The 21,651-nt window shown below is 43.8% G+C and overlaps 1 protein-coding gene across 1 annotated transcript; it reads right to left on the bottom strand.

Annotated features, from left to right (window-relative positions):
• Positions 1–230: 230 nt before the first annotated feature.
• LOC139686043 (vitellogenin-1-like) lies at positions 231–8,822 on the bottom strand. Its single transcript, XM_071583138.1, has 23 exons — positions 8,749–8,822; positions 8,212–8,235; positions 7,952–8,097; positions 7,725–7,862; positions 7,477–7,644; positions 7,164–7,400; positions 5,997–7,081; positions 5,644–5,812; positions 4,953–5,563; positions 4,663–4,879; positions 4,285–4,579; positions 3,957–4,209; positions 3,567–3,861; positions 3,248–3,479; positions 2,889–3,131; positions 2,641–2,804; positions 2,416–2,562; positions 2,161–2,331; positions 1,780–2,077; positions 1,492–1,685; positions 1,122–1,394; positions 566–1,012; positions 231–483 (listed from the first exon to the last, which is right to left on the bottom strand). Exons 1-23 carry the CDS (start codon positions 8,777–8,779, stop codon positions 340–342), a joined length of 5,982 nt encoding a protein of 1,993 aa, XP_071439239.1. The 5' UTR covers positions 8,780–8,822; the 3' UTR covers positions 231–339.
• Positions 8,823–21,651: the final 12,829 nt, after the last annotated feature.

The following is a 21,651-nucleotide window of genomic DNA, read 5'->3' as shown; positions in this document are numbered from 1 at the left end:
ACATATTCATTATTATATATTAATTCATTATAAACATTCTTATTTTGCAAGGGAGGTGTTCATGTACGCAGGAATAATCGCCAAGCTATTATCAAAACCAAATTCCCAAAAAGCAGCGTCTCCATTCATACTCATCATATTCCACATAAGTCAAATGATGCTCAATGATATTCCACCTTGAAAACATACGCAAAACCTTGGGTAAATGTAAGGAAACATCTCAAAAAGAGTATGATCAAAAACGGTTTGAAAACCTGGATTTTATTATTATTTTTTTACATTTTTGGGATGCTCAAAAAAAACGGAATAATTTATTCAGGCAAATAAATCCTTTCGGATTCAGTTGGAAGTGCAAGACTCGGGAACGCTGATCTTGATAGTCTTGGTGGTTTCCTTGCGACTGAAGTCAGGGTTGGCTCCCTTCTTTACCATCTCCACGAAGTGACGACTGGCAGAGGAGTTGGCCACACAGTGGACCGGCACCTGTAAAGAGAATGGACAGATAAAATCGGGCCGTTCGATAGGGTGCTTCCAGGTGGACGGAAGGAAAGACCGGGAAACTTACGCTCTTTTCGACCTTCCCGCTGGCACGGCAGTTCTGCGCACAGGCAGGCAACGGCCGCATGGAGAAACACGTCTGACTACCCTGCTCGATGATCTTCGTTCGGTGATGGGTGCAGCCGGAGTTGGAACCGGAAGTCTTGGTGGAGCGGGATTGGGACCCCTTGGAGGAGGATTTGGAGGATCGGGAAGAAGAATATCCGGCATTGTGGTCGTCTTCACTGATAACGTCATGAGGAGTGACGGTCTGCTCGAAGCATGGGGCAGAGGCAGCTCGGCGCTGCATCTCCTTGGCTCCTCCCTGGCAGGATTGGTCGGGAACGGCGTAGGATGCGGCGAACATCTTGGGCTCCGCAAGGATGCAGTTCTTCGGGGAGGTGAAGTCAGTGGCGGGTTCGCTGTCGTACGTTCCGCAAAGACCGATTACGTCGCCGCGGTAGGTGGAGCCAGCCTGCGAATCATCACACAGGTGAGCGGAATGCCGGACGAATGTAGGAAAGGAAAGTAAGTTGGACTGAGAGAACTGAAAAGCGAGCGAGTCCCGAAAATGGATTTCGTACCTCGATCCAAGCGGCTTCTCCGTTGTAAATGATGGACAATTCGTGCTGTGGAGCCTCCAAGATCACCTCTCCACTCGGGATGGCGTACCAGAAAGCGAGAATTTCGCCGTCGGAGTCGGTGACCTGGTTAATCTTTCGCTGGGATACGCTGCGCTGCTTCTGGTTGAAGTACACGGTTCCGTCAGCGTCTCCGCTCTCGGAAGAGTGTTTTGATTGGGAGGATCCGGAGGGTTTCAAATCAAAGACGTCATCTCCAAGGATTACCTTCAGTTCCTAAAGAAGGGAATGAGTGCATGAATGAGGCGGGTTTCTTTCGGAGGCAATCGAACGTTGTAACGAGAGAGTGAGAGAAGTGGGTTGGTGGTCGCACCTTCTGGTGGGAGCTGTAATCTCGGGCGAGGATGGTGACCTCGTCGGTGGGATCGGAGCTGCTGCTGGAGCTGGAGGAATCTCCTTCTTCTTCTGGTTGAGGGGTCATCATGACGTGCCAGCATTTCCCGAGGTTAATGGGGTAGGTCTTGTTGTCGAAGGTTGTGACGGACACGCGATTCAAGCCGCAAGGGGCTGAGGCCAAGAGAGGAGAGGAGAGGAATAAACAGATGCTTCAAAGTTGCCGACGAAAGAAATGAATAGAGGTTTCTTCAAAGTTTCAACTTACCGGACCACTGTCCGTGGAGGGCGGTGGTGAGGAATCGGTCGGTGGCGGGCCAGTTGGGATGCTTTACGACCAGAGGTCTCACCCATTGGTTGACGCGCACAAGGTTGAAGTCGGCTTCGAGTGTTGGGGCAGAAACGGAAACGTTGACGGCCTTCAAGTCAGGCTCAAAGTTCATCTCGAAAGAGTATTTTCCTTCTTTGTTGTGCACGTTGACGGTGTTCTCATCGAGGTACGGATAGCCGAAATATCTTGCCAAGGAGTATGCCTTATAGGTGATGTTTTTGAAGGCGGATGGAAGCTGGAAAGAGATTGAGAGCCCAATTGTTATCAGGATAGCTTGTTAGTTTGAAGGGGAATTAATTGAAGTGGACGAGAGCCAACCTTCTCAGTGTGGATGTTGACGCTGCAACTATCCAAGAACTCAGCCTGTGCTGTGAGGTTGCGGCATGCGGGCTCGAGGTAGATTCCGGACTGAGCCTGGGCCAAGCATTTTTGGGCCATTGGCAGGTGTCGGATATACTCTTTCCGTTCCTGGCTCTGTTCAGCCTTGGCCTGAGAAGAGGAAATATTTCAATTTTTACGACTTGTCTTGCTTCGATAAGGTAAAAATATAAATGAGTACGTGACGAAGCTCACCGAGATGCTGATTTGCGATGCCCCGGATCCACACTTTTCGCCGAAACTGATCTCAGCGTTGACGTATGAGGTGGGGTTGCTTCTGAGAGCCTTTGCGAAGCTCATGAGTGGGACGTTGGGCCACTTCCCTTTAGCGGCGGCGCATACCTGAGGAAATGGAGAATGATGAGTGTGAGCGAAGGAGACAAGCCACCGGAGGAGTCAATTGCGCGAGGAGGAAATTACCTCGTAAGATTTGGAGTTGCCGTATGTCGGAGACTTGTAGAAATAGAAGAGGTTCCGCGTGGTATCGTCAACCTCACTGGAGGCACAAGCTGCGGTGGCCACGTAGGCTATGTTTTTGCTGCCATCGAATTCAATGGCGATGTCGATGACGCGTGCGGTACTATCTGAAATTGCGGAAATACATTATGCCGTAAGAACGTGAGGAAGTCATGTACCCAAATCGAGAGATTCGATGAACACCGTCATACTTCGGATTCCAGAAGAGACCCTCATGAGGAATTCCTGCTGCCTCTTTCCGCTGATTGGCTTGGAGGTGGACGGGTTTGCCATTCCGCTGCTGAGCGATCCGGCTCCGCTACCGCTGTACGACGACTTCATTCCCTTTCCGCTGGATGACTTGCCCTTGGGGCTGTGACTCTCGTTGGATTGCGAATCCGATTCGTTGGAATCGTAACCGGATGAGGAGGACGAGGAGTCATCGGAGTCGTCATCTGTGGAAGGTTAGGAAATAGCTTGAGGGTTGCGACCGAAAACGAGAGGAAAGGCGCGCTGAGCGAGGGTTAATGCGTCTGAAGGAAGACGCATCGATAAAACAAGGGAAACTTACCGTAGGAGGCGGTGAGGGTGACGGATTTGCTACTGCTCCTCTGAGGGTCGAAGATGACGTTGATGTTGTTGTACTTGATGGTCCGTTCGGCCCACGGGTAGAGCAAGAAAGACATGGCGTCGTGGCGTTGAGCCTTTTCGAAGAGCCATTCCCAGTCCAAATAGGTCTGCTCCGTGGTGTACTTGACGCGGAAAGCGAATCCAGTGCTGTCCTTGCCGACGGTGGACTCGAACTGTTATTGACGAAAAGAGGGTTGTGAGAAACAGCGTGAGTAGTAATGATTTGGAGACACTTGACCTGACAGATCACCGGTCCTTACTTGCATAGGCTCGCGCACGTGGATGGTCTTGTACGAGCTTCCCTGGCTGACAGGGGTGAGGTCGAGAATGTTGTGCTTAGCCGTGTACGGGATGTTGCTATAGTGGAAGATTTGGGAGTCGCGACTGGTGGTGAGCGGCTTGAGGGTGACCGAGGCCTGGGAGTTCTCGCTGTCGTAGTCGAAAGAGGCCTTGATCGGCAAGTTGATCTGGATGTTCTTCTCAAGACCGGCGATGTAGCGAGTGTGCGTCAGAGGAGCAACGAAGCTGATCTTGGCGGTCATGCGCGTGGAGTACCTGTTGGCGAAGAAGAGTGTAATTAGTGCCCGTTCGAATCCTTCCGGCCATTCGTAGAAGATAAGCTGACACTCAATCCGAAGAATGAGACTTACACCAAATGAAGGCTGGCGGTGGAGTTGACGGTCTCGGGGCACCTGACGGATCCTCGGGAGCCACTGGCCATGTCAGGGTGAGTCTTGGCTTGGACTTCGCCCCTGAGGGAAATGTAGGTAGGTACTTTGATGGAGTAGACGAACGGTAGACCGGTTTCAGTGGGGAACGCCAAGGTCATGGCGAACTGGTTGTACAGCTTGTTGTAGTTAAAGCGGTGTCCGGAGCGAAGGCTGGAGGCGGCGGATTTCAAAACTGGTGAAAGAGGAGGTTATTTGAGACGATGACAAAAGGAAGGCGCTCTAGGGATCCGCCATTCGGAATACTTACGGGATGGGAGGCTGTTGATGGTGTCATTGTCGTAGGTGAAAAACCTGGTGGCTCCCATGTAGCGAACGAGGAGGTTTCCTTCGGGCTGTTGGTAATCGGTCTGCTCGATATTGAGCATCTCTGCGATCTTCTCCGTGGTGAATGGGCTGTGGCTGCCGCTTCCGCTGCCGGACGACGCCTTTCCGCTGCTGCCCGACTTTCCGGAGTGCTTTCCACTGCTGGACGAGTCGGAGTCTTCGAACTGGTCGCTGATGGCATCGGCGAGGTCGTTGAAACTGGAAGTCATCGCACTCAGCTGTAAAGGGGAAACGTTCGATTACGCAAAATCCTCTGAGGGATGAGGTCTCGATGGCGTAGACGTTTTGATGTTTGACTTACGGTCATGGTCTGCAATTTCCACCCGCCGATGTTGTAGCGGTTGGAGAAGAACATGCTGGATGGAGTGAGTCCGTCGGAGCTTCCAATCCAACTGAGTTCTGTTCTGTATGCCAGTCCCAATTCCTTTACCATGTAGCTCCGGAGGTATTGGTGGGAGTAGTGCATTCCGAGGGGCTTGGGATTGAGCAGGTTGACGGCAGCCTGGGCGTTCATTTTACTGAAATCCAGAGAACACGCTGTACCTGACACATCCTGGAGATCGCATAACCCGCAGCGATATGTAAACTTACAATTCGTGGTGATGAGGGCCTTGGAGAACCGAGGCGGATTGGATGGCAGATTTAACCACGGAGGTGACCTGGAGGCTAATATCCCGGTTGGTGAATTCGGCCATCCTCTGGAGCATGAAGGCGGGAGGGGCGGTCCTCATGAGGACGATGACGGCGGCGCAACGCACTTCGTGGGCTTCTCCTAGGTTTTGGTATACGTTGAAAAGTACTCGGCGAGCGACCTGAGGGAATACCTTGGCAAGCTTGTTGAGTGAGGTGACCATTAGAGTCCTCTGGAACGTAGACATGGACTCTTGGCCTTCGAGGTATGGCTCAAAGACGCTGAGGATCTTGGGGTGGCCGAGATTTCCCAGGGCTCGGATGTACACCTGGATTTTGTGGCTGTCTCCATCCTTGACGGCGGAGCGAAGCTGCTTAGCCATGTACGGAATGTACTTTTCGGTGATGGCCTTGGGGTTGATGGGAGAGAGTCGCCCGAAAGCGTGCACGGGGAAGAGGTTGTGGGCCGTGGCGTTGTTCACCTGAGCCTTGCGTGCGAGGTTGGCGAAGGAAAGAATGGCGGTGGAATTCAAGAAAGCCTGCTTGGTGACTTCGGGGCTCGTGGCCAGGGCCTATAAGATGAAATGAACGATTAGAAGCACTGGCCCCAGGGCACTCGGGAGGGTGTTGATCATGTGCATTGAAAACTCACGAAGAGAGTGTGGAGGAATTCTGCAGTTGGGGTCCTGGTGCTGGTGGCAACAGTGGCGATGATCTCTGCGGCCTCCTCATAGGTGATCTTCTTGGATTTGATCCAATCCTTGATGGTGGTGAGGCAGGGTCCGGTCGCGGCGGCGGCGGCTGCATCACGGAAAACGGTCCTGTGTTCAGAAACGGTTACCGGTTAGATTGCTGCAGCCTCGAACAAGGGACGAATTCACACACGACGGACTATATATGAATGACGCGGGAATGCACCAATGAAGCGAGTGAAAAAGCTATGCTCGCTTCTCCGGTAAACACGAGCAGGTGGGGATTGGCGATCACGGCTGCGTGACGACTCACCATGGATTTTCTCCGGAGGACTTGATGGGCGCGTAGATCTGAGAAGTTGCCTTCTGGAGCTGCTCGACACTCATTGTGCGGACGAGGCGGACGACGATGGCGAACTTGGAAAGAGTAGCCTTCTGAGGAATGCTGCTAGGAGTCTGGAGCTCGGATGCGATCTGAGAGCAGAGCTTCTTGACTGCGGAGACGGGTTCGATGTCTTTTGAGGTCGGGATTGCACTTCCTTGATACCCGACGAAGTAGGGGAGAAGCGGGATCTTAGGGGCCTTGTTCATTCCGGGTCTCGGATTATGCTCTTCGCTGGAGCTGGAGCTAGAACTGGAGCTACTGGAGCCGCTGCTGAAGCTACCTTCGTCGCTGCTGGAGCTGGAACTGTCGCTCGAACCACTGCTGCCGCTGTCAGAGCTGTTGCTCTCGGAGCTTGAGTTGCTGCTCTCGGAACTGCTGCTGCTACCGCTGCTGCTTGAGCCGCTGCTGCTGTTCTCGCTGTCGCTGTCGCTCTCACTGCTGCTGCTACCCTGTCCATTGCTCACGCTGTCGTCGCTGTCGTCCTCGCTGCTGCTGCTGCTGCTCCCGCTGCTGGCGTTCTTGTTCTTTTGGGATGCGGATCGACGAAATCGGTTAGGGATCTGGCGCTTCTGTCCGGGCCTGTCGACTTCTTCGGTGCTGTCACTGCTGCTGCTGCCGCTCTCTTGGCTGTTACTCTGACTGTCCGAACTGTCGTTATCGCTACTGGAGTTGCTCTCGCTCGATGAATCGGTGGAATTTCTGCCACTTCCTTTTCCATATCCCTTTCCGTAGCTCCTTCCAGATCCACTGCTGGATCCGGAGCCATGATCAGAAGAGAATGGGTCATTGTAGTCGTAGACCAAATCCTTGACGTTGTGAGGATTGGGCACGGATGGAGGGGATCCGGAGCTCGACCGCCTAGAAACCAGGGTTACATTCATGCGACTGGCCACCATGCCATTCTGGGCGTTGTACATGGCCGGGCTGAGGACGACCTTGTTCCAGGAAACGGAAGACTGGATGGTGTATTCTTTCAGAGATCCGGATATCACAATTCTGCTGACGGCCGAGCGCTGTAAAAGGAAGCTATGCTTAGTTAAGCTTGCAAGACTCATCGGCGAGGTGATCTCCTGACAGTCGCGGTTGGATACTCACGGAAAAGAAGTGCCCCATCTGGTTGTCTGCTGGTTCCCAATCGGTAAGGCCGGTGAAACCGTAGTGGTAAGCGACCCTCTTGTCGCAATTACTGAAGTTTTTCGTCTTTACGATGTCGTAGAATCGGCCTTCTCCGCGGAGCTCGGGCATGGGCACGAGTTCCGGAGTGACTTGCGTGGCGTACAAGGGCAGAGGAGAGATGTCGTACATGACCTCGCACTCACCGGTCACGGTGTCCTGAAGAGAAAAGAATCATTTCGTTATATGCTCGTGTCCAGGAGTATCGTGGTTTCCCAAAGGACGAACTACTCACCTCCATGGCGCGGAAAACGCTTTCGCTGGGCCTCTTGGGTGCCTGACTTCCATGCGGCCACTTGATTTCGTTCTCACCGCGGGTGTCGACCTGCAGTTGACTCACCACACTCTTGATGAGGTTCACCTCTGGGTTGGACAGATCTTTGCTCACCACCAGCCCATCCACCTGTGAAAGCGGGAGGATTGGATGTGCGTAAGAGAGTGTCGCATATCGTCGGGAGATGGTACGGAACGACCGTTACTTACAACTCCGTTCTTGAACTTAATCTGGAACGGCTTGCTGGAGAGCGGGAGCGACCTGTAGTTGAGCTCCTTCTCCGGGATCCTAGACGCCCATCCTCCGGGAAGCGAGGCTTGCACCGGAGAGTACTGGGCATCTGAGATCTGTGGGGAAAGACGGCTTGTATTATGCCCCGGTGTCAAGGGGTGGTAATTTTCGAGACCCGTCTTTTTTCCGAGACGTGCATACTCACCCTGGCGACGACGGCACTAGAACTCTGGGGCTGGAGAGTGAGAGTCGCCCGACTCATCACGCCGACGTATTTGTCGGCCACCTGATGAAGGGCAGCAAGTGTCCTGCCCTTGATCTGGTACTTGTACTCATACCCAGGTTTCCAGGCTGCGGGGAGAGAGCACGTAGACTATTACCCCAGGACAATGCACTCGAATATTCGCAAATCTAAATTGCGCCCAAAAAAAGAAACGGTAAATTCAGATTGGAGTAAGTACTCACCATTTTCGGCCGTTGACAGCCCAACTGCAACGGAAAAAGAAATATGTGGTTTTAGCTTCTAACCAATGTAATTTAATTTCTTATTTTCATTTAAACATGAGTGACACCGTACGGTATCTTAGGTTACCAACAATTTTTTTGATCCCAGTGCACAAGTGCACCTTAAGGGATTAGCTACAGGGACTCATCGGGTGATTCAATAGCAATGATAATTTAACTGAGTCTTTTCGTTCCATCATTTGGTTTGCATTTTTATAATTTCACCTCCATGGTAACTAACGCGATAGCACAAATTTCTCATTCGCTTTCTTTCGAACATGGAGAATTATCAATCGTTCTTATTTGAGTTAATATACTTCACACAAACTTAAATAGGACCTGACACTCATTACAATGATCAATGCAGAATTCGTTGCACTGCAAATATGCATATCAAATTATTGCTTATCAATTTCATGATTAATGAGAGTGCAAAGTTTTTTAAACTTGACATAGTGTTGGTTTCCAGGCTATCGAGTGCGAATATTCGATACTCACCAACGAGGAAGATGATCAGAGGAGACCACATCTTGTCCCGAAGTGACGTCCAGCCTCCGTGATCATTCTTATATACCTTGCTCCAACCAAGAGACGAGCGATATCTATTCTGCATCTCAGCAAAAAATTTAATCGGCGAGTTGGCCTTTGACATTGGGAGACACGCGCCACACTATACACGCGCTGTATTTTTTTCATCTTAGAATAGAATGGCGAACAGAAAAATCCTGAGGCTTTGGATGTCAGTGGGCTTAGTATTTTGATTAGTTTTTATTAATTTTTATCTTTTTGTTTCCGTTAGTCAAATTGGGATGAAATCTTGTAAAATATAGCCAGAAGTTTTGTGTTGAAAAGAATAAAATATGTCAACTTCCGAATTTTATTTATGAATACGCACCAAGTTCATATTAGGCATGCCGTGCAACACAATTGAAGTCTACGCCACATAGTTTTCTCTAAAATAGTTTATCTTATTTCAAAAACAGTTATTTAATATAATATCATGCGATGACAGAATTTGTTTAAAAATAAGTAATTGTATTTGGTTTAAGAAGATACTGTTTTTAAAGAATTATCGAACTCTTTTTAGTGCTGTTCATATGCCCTTGGTCATCATGTATCATTGAAGAAAATTATGTTATAGTTAAATTTGAATCATTTATAAAAAAGGAGGACCACCTATGATTTAGGGCTAGTCATTCAAATTATCGTCTTTAAACATCACATACGTTTTTTACTGAGAAAATAAAGGGTCAATTTTCGTCTGCTTTGGATTGGGTTTATTAATTCTGGCGAAGATTTTACTGTTTCGTGTTGCCCAGTAAACGACCCTTGCAATCGACAGACGCAGACTAGGACTTCTTTTATGTCAAAAGGGAGATTTTTGGCATTTTATGGGATCGCCGAATGCAATGCGGAATCCGCAAAACGGCTCTAGCGATCGACGAGAAGAAGACTTCTAACGCTTAGCTGATAGTGCGCTGGTTGAGCATTTAGACAGCCAGTTGCTCATTTCGTGTCACCTCGAAAACTCACATTAACAATTGACGGAAGCCGAGAAGTCTCAGATGCTAACTGGATGGTATCGGGCTTTTTGACGAAATGCTTCCCAATTTAGGCCACTTCAAAATGACACCAGCGATTAACGGTTGGCACAGCTGAAAGTTGAGGATGCGAAGTGAGATATGGACATTTAGATAAAAATATAAACATTTCTGGCAAACCCGAAAATTATACAAGATCCTGACATTAGCCTCACTTAGACGGCTCATACATTTTTCAGGGGGTGTTTGCCGTTTGCGGAAAATCAACAATTTGTGTTCGACTCGAAAATGATATTAACGTTTGCCTAGAAGCTCGTCTGGACATTTAAGGTGTCAGAAGAGGGACGATGGTTTTGGGCAATTTAATGAAAAATCGAACATTAGGTTCAACCCAGGAATGACACCATCATTTGAAGAGAGACCCGCCTTGACATCTCAGATGCACAACGGGTTGGGGTTGTTGGTTAATTTTACAAAAGTTTTACATTTACGGATCGACCCAAAAATAACACCAGCGCTCGATGGAAGACTCGATTATGTGACTCAGGCCCCAAGGAGGGGCTGTTGAGTGTTTTGATCGTATTTCGACGGTTTTGGAGTACCTGAATGTAACACCAGCGCTCGCATGTGATCTCACCTGGACGCCTCAGGAGTTTAAATGGAGGTGTGTAGTGATATTTGACGAAATTTCGACCATTTCGGTTTTACCGGAAAATACATCGGCCCTGGTAGGGAGCCTCGGTACCATACAATACCATTGGTAACATATGTCGATGTGTGTGTATTTTGACAAAAAACTGAAAATTTCAGGTCGACGAAGAAAAGCTACTAGCGCACGAAGTTAAACTAGCTTGTACACTTCATGTTCATATTGCTGAAAATTTGACCATTTCATATATACGCAAAACTCAAAACCAATGAAAGGACGAGGTCCTCCCTGGACGCCTTGGAAGCAAATGTCAAAGGCCTCTTTGTCATGATTTCACCTTACGCGGTCGACTCTTAAATGAAACTAGCGCTCGCCGAATGGTTTGCATGCCCGCCTCTTATCAACGTTTTTAAAAAATGGTCATTTCCACGAAAATTTGATCCTTGACTAAGGTTTAAAAATGGGGGTTTTGGGTTTTTTGACTGAAATGCAACAATGTCGGGTCCAACAGAAATTTACCCTAGCAATTGAAGGGATCGTCGCCTCAGGTACCAGGGTTAATCATCGCCATCTGTCACGTACCAGGTGGTGATAAGTTTGAAGAAAATTCACCTCATTGGGTCAAACTGAAAACGACATTAACGCTCAAAGGTAGGATTGCCTAGGTTTGAAAGGGCGTTGGTTTTGATGGCTCGTATCAGTTTTTAAATATATCACTATGTGCAAATTTTCGTCATTATCGCAGTAATCGGATTTAGGAAGCTGAGCCTTCCTATGATACCTATATCGATAGCAGTGTCAAATTTTTAGGTGAATGAAAGTTGGCCCACTTTTATAAAGATAGGAAACGCCTCCCCTTATCAATATCTGAGAATGCAAAGGATGAAAGCGAATGAAAACGCTCAAATTTCCACTAGAGCTGCAGTTATCCCATCTGGGCCATCCATCAGTAATCCTTTCGTTAACCGTCATTTTCAAGGTGAATCAATATAGTCAAATTTCGTTTAATCGTAATACCTCGTATAATATATAACTGTAGTATCTCTTTAGCATTTGATCCGCCCGAGAATGTCTCGCTTCGATTGCAGGTATCGCGTTCAGGGTGAACCAAAATGGTCAATTTCCGTAAAAATGGCAATATCCCTTTGGCATCTGAGCCGTCCGAGGATGCCATCCTTCGATCGCTGGTGTTATATTTTAAATGAATAAAATTTTCAAATGCATGTAAAATATGCAATAACCCTCTTTAACACCTAATTCGTCCAAGGCTGCTTCTCTTCGATTGCTGGTGTCATTTTTAGGTGTAAATCAAATGGTAAAATTTTCCTTAGAACCACAGTAACTCTTTGGCATCTAAACCACCCGAGGATGGCTCCATTTGATACCTGGTGCCATTTTCTGCGGGAACCAAAATTGTTAAAATATCGTAAAAATCGTAAAACACTCCCTATAAAATCTGAGCGGTCCGAGGGTACTTATTTTTGATCGCTGTTATCATTTTTAAGGTGAATCAAAATGTTAAAATTTTCATAAAAATCGCAATACCCTCTGACTCTTCTGAGTATGACATCCTTAGATAGCAAGCTGAACCAATTCGGGCCGAACCAAATTGCCAAATTTTCGTAAAAATCGAGGAACTCCCCTAAAAATCAAAGCCGTCCGAGGATGCGCGGCTTCGATCGCTGGTCTCAGTTATAAAGTGCAAAAAATGTTCAAATATTCCTAAAAATCGGAATTCACCACCCTCAGAATTTTAGTCGTCCAAGGAAATCGCCTCTCTATATCTGGTGATATTTTTGAGATGAATAAAATTTAAAACATTTCGTAAAAATTACAATCCCTCCCTTCGAATTTGACCCGCCCAAGCATGTTTTCTTTTGACGGCAGGTGTCATTTAAAGTTTAATAAAAATGCTTCCATTTTTATGAAAATTATCCCTTCCTTGGCATGCCTTCCGTCAGAGGAAGTCTCCTTTCGATTGTTGGTGGCTTTTTCAGGAAGAACAGAAATGGCTAAATTTTCGTATAAATCCCAGTACCCCCCTTTAGCATCTGAGCTGTCCGAGGATGTAACTTTTCGATCGCTATTATTATACGAGGTATGCTCTTAAAGTAATGGCCGTTTGGTCACAGGAAAAATATACTCATATGAAACACATTTTATTGGCACTTTTAGTTAGCTATAAACCTACTTCACTTCTCCACATTATCGTCGTTCACTTCTGAGTATTTTTTGTACCACTGAACCAGGTTCTTTAACCCCTCTGTATAGAAGTTCGCCGCCTGAGAGTTGAACCAATTTACAACGCCGTTCTTGAGTTTCTCTTGGGTTTCGAAACGTAGTCCTCCGAGCCACTGTTTCAAGCGCAAGAAGAGAAAGTAGGTGCAAGTTGAGGACTGTACGGTGGGTGGTAAAAGTCAAAACACTCTCGTCCACTGGACATTATTTGCTCTTTGTGGTGGTCGGTGAGTATTTTCGGTGTTCTCCTTGCACACAATTTGTGGTATCAGAGGTTTTCGTGACAATATTGTAGACAGTAGTGCGTCCAAGTAGAGGAAATTTTTCAGCCAGGCCATTAATCGTCAATCGACGATCACATCGCAGTTTTTTTTCCACTTGCGAAACAGTTTCATCGGTCAGAATACTGAGCCTGCCACTTTGCTCTTCGTCATGGACATTTCTTCGTCCATTTTTAAAATAACGGCACCATTGTCTAACCTTGCCTTCACTCATAACTCTAGGTCCATAAACTAGGCATAACTCCCGATGAATTTCAGCAGCCGACAATCGTTTTGCATACAAGAATCGCATGACAGAAGGCACTTCACAGCTGGCGGGATAAACGATTGTTGCGGACATTGTTGTTTGTTTGCACGGACAAGCAAACGACTTCTGAAACAAAACAAATGCTGCTCTAGCTTCTCAATGAATCAATAGATGGCGATGCAGGAGTAAAACTGTGTTCTGAAGCGCCAATATTTAAATATAAGCAAATGGCCCTTACCTTATGAATATGCCTCGTATTTCAGGTGAATCAAAATTATCAAATGTCTGTCTAATTCGCAATGACCCCCTTTATAACCTAAGTCGTCCAAGGATTCTTTCGTTCCACCGATGGTATCATTTTCGGGGTGAATTATATAGTAAAAATCTTCCAAAAACCGTAATACCCCCTTGGACATCTGAGCCGTCCGAGGATGCTTCCCTTCGATCGCTGGCGTCATTTTTAAGATGCATTAAAATGTCCATGGGAGATGTTGGTTATTTTTACAAAATTTGACTATTTCGGGTTAACTCGGAAATTACATCAGCTTTCGAAAGGAGTCTCACCCGGACAGCACATATGTCAAAGGATAATTGAGCAATGTAACGAAAGATCGACCATTTTGGGTCGACGTGAAAATGAAACAGGCGCTCATATTGAGGCTCTCTTACCACCTCAAATGTCAATGGGGATCCGCTTGTCGCCTCAGGATTCAAAGGGAGGATGTAGGGTAGTTTGAAGGAAGTTCACCATTTCCGTTGGACGCGAAAATGACGCCAGCCCTGAATGGGATACTGGACTATTTTCTCCCGGTGCCAAAGGTAAGGTTTTTGACACATTGATTATTTCGGTTGGACCCGAAAATGGCACCAAATCGAAGTGCGGCTCGCCTGTACGACTCATGTTAAAAAATCGTGGTTTTGTCGTAAACACTGTCGGCTCCAAAAGAAAATTACCCCAGTGCTCGAAGGAAGCTTCTCCCGGAAGCTTTAGCTGCCAAAATATTGGCTGGTGGTAATTTTGAGAAATATTCACCATATTGGGCCGATCTGAAACTGCCATTGACGTGTAAAGGGATGCTCGCCCAGGTCGGGAAGGGTTGGGGTTAGCAAAATAAACATTTTGACCAAAAATGGAACATAACGAGCCACCCTGGAAACGATATTACCGATCGACGGAAGGTACACCTGGACGGCTAGGACGCCAAAGAGGATGGTACACCAGTGGTCAAAGTAAGCCAGGTGTAATTTTCGGCTGTACCTGAAATTGTGGGTTATTCATCAAAAAGCTTAATATCTTCCATTCTTCACCCAGACGAGACCCCTTCCGTGCGTTGGTATCATCCACCCAAAATAATCGAATTTTCGTGGAAATGACTAACCTTGAAATATATTGATATCAATCACCCTTTGGCTCCTGAGGCGTCCATCTGAGATTTAATAAAAATCCTAGTGTCATTTTCGGGTTGACCCGAAATGGTCGATTTTTCTTCAAAATTCCTATTATCGCCCCGATGAGACCTAAACCAACCAGGCGAGTCTCTTTTCCAGGGCTACTGTACTTTTTGGGTTGGCATACAATGGCTTTTAATCTTCTTTAATTTAATCTTCGTTAAAATATGCACCAACTGTGGCTACTAGTGCAGCTCCCATTGAGAGATGATGTCAGTTCCTGGGCGACGCGTAATTGTCGATTGCCGTCAAAATGCCCAACACCACACATCTGAGCATCTGATCAAGATAGAGCTCAAATCCTTTTCGGGATAACTCGAAATCAAAACATTTTCATCAAAATTACCATCACTCACATTTTGGCTTCTGAGCAGTACAAATGTGCCTACCGTCTAAGGTAGGTGTCATTTCTGGATGACTCTAAATGATTAAATTTTCTTAAAAACTCCCAACACAGCCACTGCATCTGGACCGGCATATCTTCGAAATTTAGTCAAAATGTCCAATCCCACCAACCTTGACATCCTAGCCTTCCAGAATTACACACCGTCAATCCCTGGTGTCATTTTCTGGGTCAACCGAAAAGGTCAAAATCTTGTAAAAATGCCAATTATCCCTCTAATTGGCATCCGACCCATCCCTGCATGCATCCCGTCGATTGTATTTGTCATTTTAGTAATTACAGAATGAGGTAAAATTTTCCTAAAACTGCTGATTTCCCTTCTTTGGCATCTGAGGCGTCAATTGTGTGCCTCCCACCCCTCGTGTCATTTTTAGGTTTACCAAAAATGGTCATATTTTCATCTAAATTCCCCTATACCACTTAGCATCTTCACCGTTCAGTTGAGCCCCCTTTTAATTGCGTCATTTTGTAGTGAACTGAATTGGTCAACATTTCGTCAAAAAGACCAATACCATCCACTTAGCTTTTGAGACATCTCGGTGCGCTTTCCGTCAATTGCTATAGTGAATTTTTGAGGTGACACGAAATGGGCAAATGGCTGTCTAAATGCTCAACCAGCGCGCTGTCAGTTAAGCGTAAGAGGTCTTTTTCCCGTCGATCGCTAGTGTCGTTTTGCGGGCTCCCCATAGTATTCAGCGATTCTTCAAAATGCAAAAAATCCCCCTTTTGGCATTCAAGCTGTCCAGATCTGCGTTCGTCGGTTGCAAGAATCGTTTTCTTGGCAACTCGAAACAATAAAATCTTCGTCAGAATTCATAAACCCAATACAGAGTGAGCCGTAAATTCACCCTTTAATAAAATACGTATGTAAAGTATAAACACGATCATTTGAATGACCAAACCTTATTAATAGTAGGTCCTCCTTTATACATAATTCCAATTTAATTATATAAAAATTTTCTTAAATGTCACATAATGACCAAGGGAATATCGTCAGCAATCAGCAAAGTGATTGGAATTTCTTTAAAACGACTACGTTGTTAAACAGAATATATCTGCTTATTTTATTTATTTATTTACACACAATTACGTTGCAATTAGGCGATTTTCCTGGTGGCAACGGTCAAGTTAGGTCAAAGATAACTCTTACAACGAAAATTACATACGAACACATATAAAAACAGATAAGAGATAAAATATTTTTACATACAATGACACTTCCACATCAAATACAAACAAACTTCCACCTCACATACAAAATGCCGTCCACATCACATACAAATATTTTCATTACTACAATGAAGTTTATTACCCAGTGGCTGCTTTACATTTAAACTTAAAACTTCTAAAATTGGATGGAAAGGGCTCAAACAAACCTCCAGGCAGCTGGTTCCAATCAATTATACTTCTATTTAAAAAAGAGTACTTTTTCTTATTTGTTTTTTGAGTCCTCACTTTTATTTTGAAACTATGGTCTTTTTTCCCTTAAAGTTAGGCTTTTCTATCCCTTGCCATAAATCTTCCCACGCTTTGTCCTTTTTAACAATTCTATACATCGTGCCTAACCTACTCCATTTCTTCTATTTTTCAAATTTTCCCATTTCAGTAGATCTAAAATTTCTGTGACACTATCTGTTCTTTTGTACCTTCCGAGTACATATCTTGCTGCCTTTCTTTGAACTTATTCTATCTTTTATAATATGTCCCACCTCATATGGATCCCATACTATGGAGGAGTATTCTAGGATAGGGATAACCAGTGCCTTATATGCTTTTTCTTTTGTGGCTACGCTACTTCCTTTTAAATTTCTAATCACCCAATGCAATACTTTAAATGCCTTCCGTGTCAAGTTATCTACTTGGACCCCCCACCCAAGATCCCTGGTTAAATAAATGCCTAAATATTTGCATTGACTGGTACATGGGATTCTTTCTCCAAAGAGGGTTTAAATTTCCTTTTCTGCATTCTTTTTATTTGAAAAATTTATATGTTTACTTTTACTTATATTAATGCCCATATTATTATTTGTAACCCAGTCACCAAGGCGGTCGATGTCATTTTGTAGTATTGCGTGCTCATTTAAATGTTTTATCCGTCTGTATATAATGAAGTCATCAGCAAGGAGTCTTATTTGGGAATGTAAATTGTATGGTAGATCGTTTACTTAAATTAGGAAGAGTAATGGCCCTAGAACACTGCCTTGTGGAACTCCTCTAATACGCTCGCCTTATTTGAAAATGTATCCCCTAATTTTACTTTTTGAGTTCTGCCCCTAAGAAAATTTTTTATACATTGTTTTACCCTCAAGTCCAATGGTAACGAATCCAACTTTAACAATAATTTATCAAAAGGCACTCGGTCAAAAGCTGCCGAAAAATCAACAATGACTGCATCCACATCCTTTCCATCGTCTATTGCGTCGCCGATATATTGGCTTAATCCCAAAAGCTACGTTTCACACGAGTATCCCGTTCTAAACCCATGTTGGTGTTTGAATAGCCATTCCCGAATGCAGTCAGCGATTCTTTTTTCCATTATTTTGCAAACAACTGAGGTTATGCTTACTGGTCTATAATTGTTGGCAATTATTTTATCCCCTTTCTTGAAAATTGGTGTAATATTTGCTTTTTTCCAATCATTGGGCAAGGCATCATTATTTAAAGTTACTTTGAATAGATGACTCAGGTACAAAGCTATTGCGGTATCACCCAGTTTTAGAATGTCAATTGAGATATTATCCGGTCCCACTGACTTATTTTTCCTCATCCTCCTTATTTTTTTCATAAAATATGAGTCCTCCAAGATAATATCGTTTGTCGAGGGCAGTAAGCTATTTGGTGCTGTTATGCTGATGAAGTTATTTGTCGTTTCTGAGCAATTTAGGCAAGCCTTATTTTCCTTTTTGTTTTCTATTCCCCGAAAAACATCCGTAAAGCAGGAGTTGAACATATTTGCTATTTCTACAGTGTCTGTTACAATGCCATTTTCCTTAGTTTTTAATGTATTCACGCGTTCCCTGTTATCTTTCCTTGTTCTCATGTATCTATAAAATTTCGTTGCATTGTCTTTCGAAATTGCATTGATAAGAAATTTTTCCTTTGCCTCCTTCTTTTCCCTATTTAGGTTCCGGACCAAGGTCCTGTAATGGTGTGACATTTCTGTACTTTCATTCTTTAATCTGTGTGCCTTTCTTAGCGCTCTCTTTAGTTTTTTTATGGTTTTGCTGTAGTACTCCGGATCCGTGTTCTGTTTCAAATTTTTTATGGGAACATACCTGTTTTATCTGACCCGATTTATCGCTAATCGCCAACACAGATTTTTCCTTCTTACCTCTCGATAGTTTTAACCCTTTTTTATTGCGCACCAATTTCACCGTTCCCTGCTAATTTTACATACCCTCACACTGCGTCTTCCCCCATGCTTTTTCTGCTTTTTTGTTCCCCTTCTCAATTAATTGTATATCTCTATGAATTTCATTCTGCCAAAAGTTCTGTTAACATTCATCCATTTCCTTTTTCTAATTAATCTTGCCAACACCGCCGAATGAGATCATTTTTTTCCTTTTTTCCCATCAGCAGTTGCTATAATTTCTTTAGCGGCCTATGATATCCATTTTTGGTAGATTTCAATTTTTTCATGATAGTAAGCTGATGTTTTCCCTTATTCATGATTTTCTCTACACCCTGCTGATACCCCTCGTTGTCATACCAATTAATGTTTTTAAATTCTAGTACCAAACCCGCCACTTCTGCCGTATCTGTTTGAATCGGATGCTACTCTTCATTAGGACAACATTTTAAACAGAGTCCGTATCTGCTCCGGTAAATGGTGCAACTTGACCACACTGGTCCTAATTCTTGCGTAATCTCAATATAGTTTATCTGTCTTATGAGTCACTTGCAATTTCCATGCTTACCTACGGCTTTTGTGGTCTCCAAAACAAGTGTTGTGATGACTAACTCGTCCTCTACTGATTTCAATTAATTTTTTCGGCGGACATTCCTAGTACCTTAAGAGTAGGCCCATCCTCATCCCCATCTTCCTCTTCCTTCGCCTATCATCGTAGTCCAAACCTACATCGGTATCAAATATATCCCTGCAGAAACACACCCATTTTCTTCCTGCAGTTTATCGCATAAGTTTCACAAAAATTTTATTTGTTATGAAACTTTTGAGCCCATTTTTCTGATTCATTTTAGGCTCAATCAATGAGAAAGTTAGAAAACGTTGCGGGGCCTCTAAGATGCTATTGAGTGCATATTTAGCAATAGCATAAAATGAGGATTAAATTTATTAATTCGATAATTTTATTTTTTTGGCTTAACTTTTGGCCATCGGCTTATTAATATTTTGAAAAATTTACCAATTTATCAGATTGCCATTCAAGAATTCATTACATCTCAACATTTGTTTCCCTCAAAATCATTTCCGATTAAACAAAAAAAATTGCCAATCACTGGGTGTGTAGCAATAGGCATTCCTTTAATTCCATTGATGTCTCATGTTTTTATGCATGTTTTGAACAGGAACGTTTTCATTTAAAGATGAAAGGGTTACACTATGTGTTGAGGAGGCTCCGCAATGTAGACGATGTTTCTTTTGTATAAAGTGGCAAGTCGCCGTTTGAATGTAAACCTTACATTGTAGATTTAAAGATTACGCGGACATATGGCATTTTTCAGTAATTCGTCCTCGGGAAAGACAAGTTGACTTATCAAACCATTAATGCAACCTCCAGAAACCAAGTATCAAAGACGTAAACAGATTTATATTCACTTCTGCATGTACTGATATCCATACCAATGAAAACAGGAAATTGGGAAAGACAGCTCCGAGTAATCAGGCAAACAGCAATCACTGATGGCTATCCGGTTCATCCGATAGGTGTAATGTATATATTTCAAATTAAAGAGCAGCCAAAAGTCGGTAGCCACTGTGACCAATCAGTACCAATGAAGGAATTTTCATTCCTGGGTGATATTTCACTCTACAATGGAATACATTTCCGGAAATTTAGACAAGAATGTTACAAAAAAATGCGTAATATTTACACTCTGAAATTTTTGCATTGACATCATCCGTTGTATAAGAGACAAAGTTGAAAACTCGAAAAAATAGGGGCTAAAAGGGAATAGCGTGGGCTATCGAGCCATATGCATTGGGCTAGTTGAATGAAGGAACATATCAGTGCCGCAGGACCTTCATCTACCCAAATATTGCAGCACCAATCTGATATTTCTTCGCCGCTACAATTCCTTAATCTCACGAAGACAATCGCCTATCCAGGACTGTGTCACACCGTTCTCTTTGCTCTCAACCTATTCCTCCGCACTCAATTACAAAAATTCTGAGCCAGAACTATGCACTTGATCTAATGTTAATTTACATATAAATTTATCAATAAATATCATGATGCGTACTATATCCTAATTTTACAGAGGTGGAATGAGATATATTATTTTCATACAAAATTAAAAAAGAGAGTGAAAAACATTTAAGCGCTATTAAAAATGTTTTAAAATTAGCTACGTATGGGTGAAAATGTACAGTTTCCATTACTCGGCCGTGCCATAAAAAAATAACAAAAAATTGATCAAGCTTCGATCATGAAAAGTGCCGAAGTGCCGAATTTCGATGTTAAACTTTAGTAAGCATAATTATAGAGATAATCCAATTGATAAGAAATTCATCACTTTAAGTGTCCTAACAATCAATCTGAGAAGATACTTCGAAAATAGAAGCGAAAATTCTTTATTTCTTTTCCAAATACGGCTACATAAGTGATCTAAACAATGATCATGTGAATTAATGAACGTACAAAAAATTTCTGTCATCTCATACCAAAACTTAAATGGATAATGTTAAAAATTTTTTTAATGCTACACAGCGATCAAGGGACTATTTCCTACAATTAATACGGTGATAAAAATAATACTTCGAAAAAAAGAAGCGATAATTCTTAATTTATTTTCCTAATACAACTACATATTAGTTATAAAAAACGATCATTTGAATTAATGAACCTAAATAACTATTTGAATTCTAATATTCAAACCCAAATGGATTATGGTACAATTTTGGGGACAAAGGGACAGTATAATACAGCATATTTCTAACCTGTTTTCAAAACTATTATTTATTGTGTTAAAAAAGCAATGTGCAAGTATCCTAGGAGGGGCGTGATGGAATTTAAATAAAAAAATAAATTCAATTAAATCAAGCTGAATTGTTAAAACAAATTTTTGTGCAACGCATAAATTTACAGATTGATTTTGTATCTTACAAATGAAAATATCTCACCCTTTGTTGATTGTTATTCATCTTGAACAAACCTTTTGTTAATGTCTTTAATGCTAGCATCCCATTTTGACATACTATAAGAGAAGAGATAAATAAAGTCATCACCTTTAAAACCCAAAGGCCTCTGATAGCCCATGCATTCCATGCGTTCGCCTTTCATTTCCTAAATAAAAAAAATCCGGCGCGTGTATAGTGTGGCGCGTGTCTCCCAATGTCAAAGGCCAACTCGCCGATTAAATTTTTTGCTGAGATGCAGAATAGATATCGCTCGTCTCTTGGTTGGAGCAAGGTA

This window comes from Hetaerina americana, unplaced genomic scaffold (assembly GCF_022747635.1).
Source record: "Hetaerina americana unplaced genomic scaffold, ioHetAmer1.1.p SCAF_13, whole genome shotgun sequence".
Lineage (NCBI taxonomy): Eukaryota > Metazoa > Arthropoda > Insecta > Odonata > Calopterygidae > Hetaerina > Hetaerina americana.
Note: the sequence above shows the minus strand (reverse complement) of the source record. Positions and strands in the feature narration are given on the sequence as shown.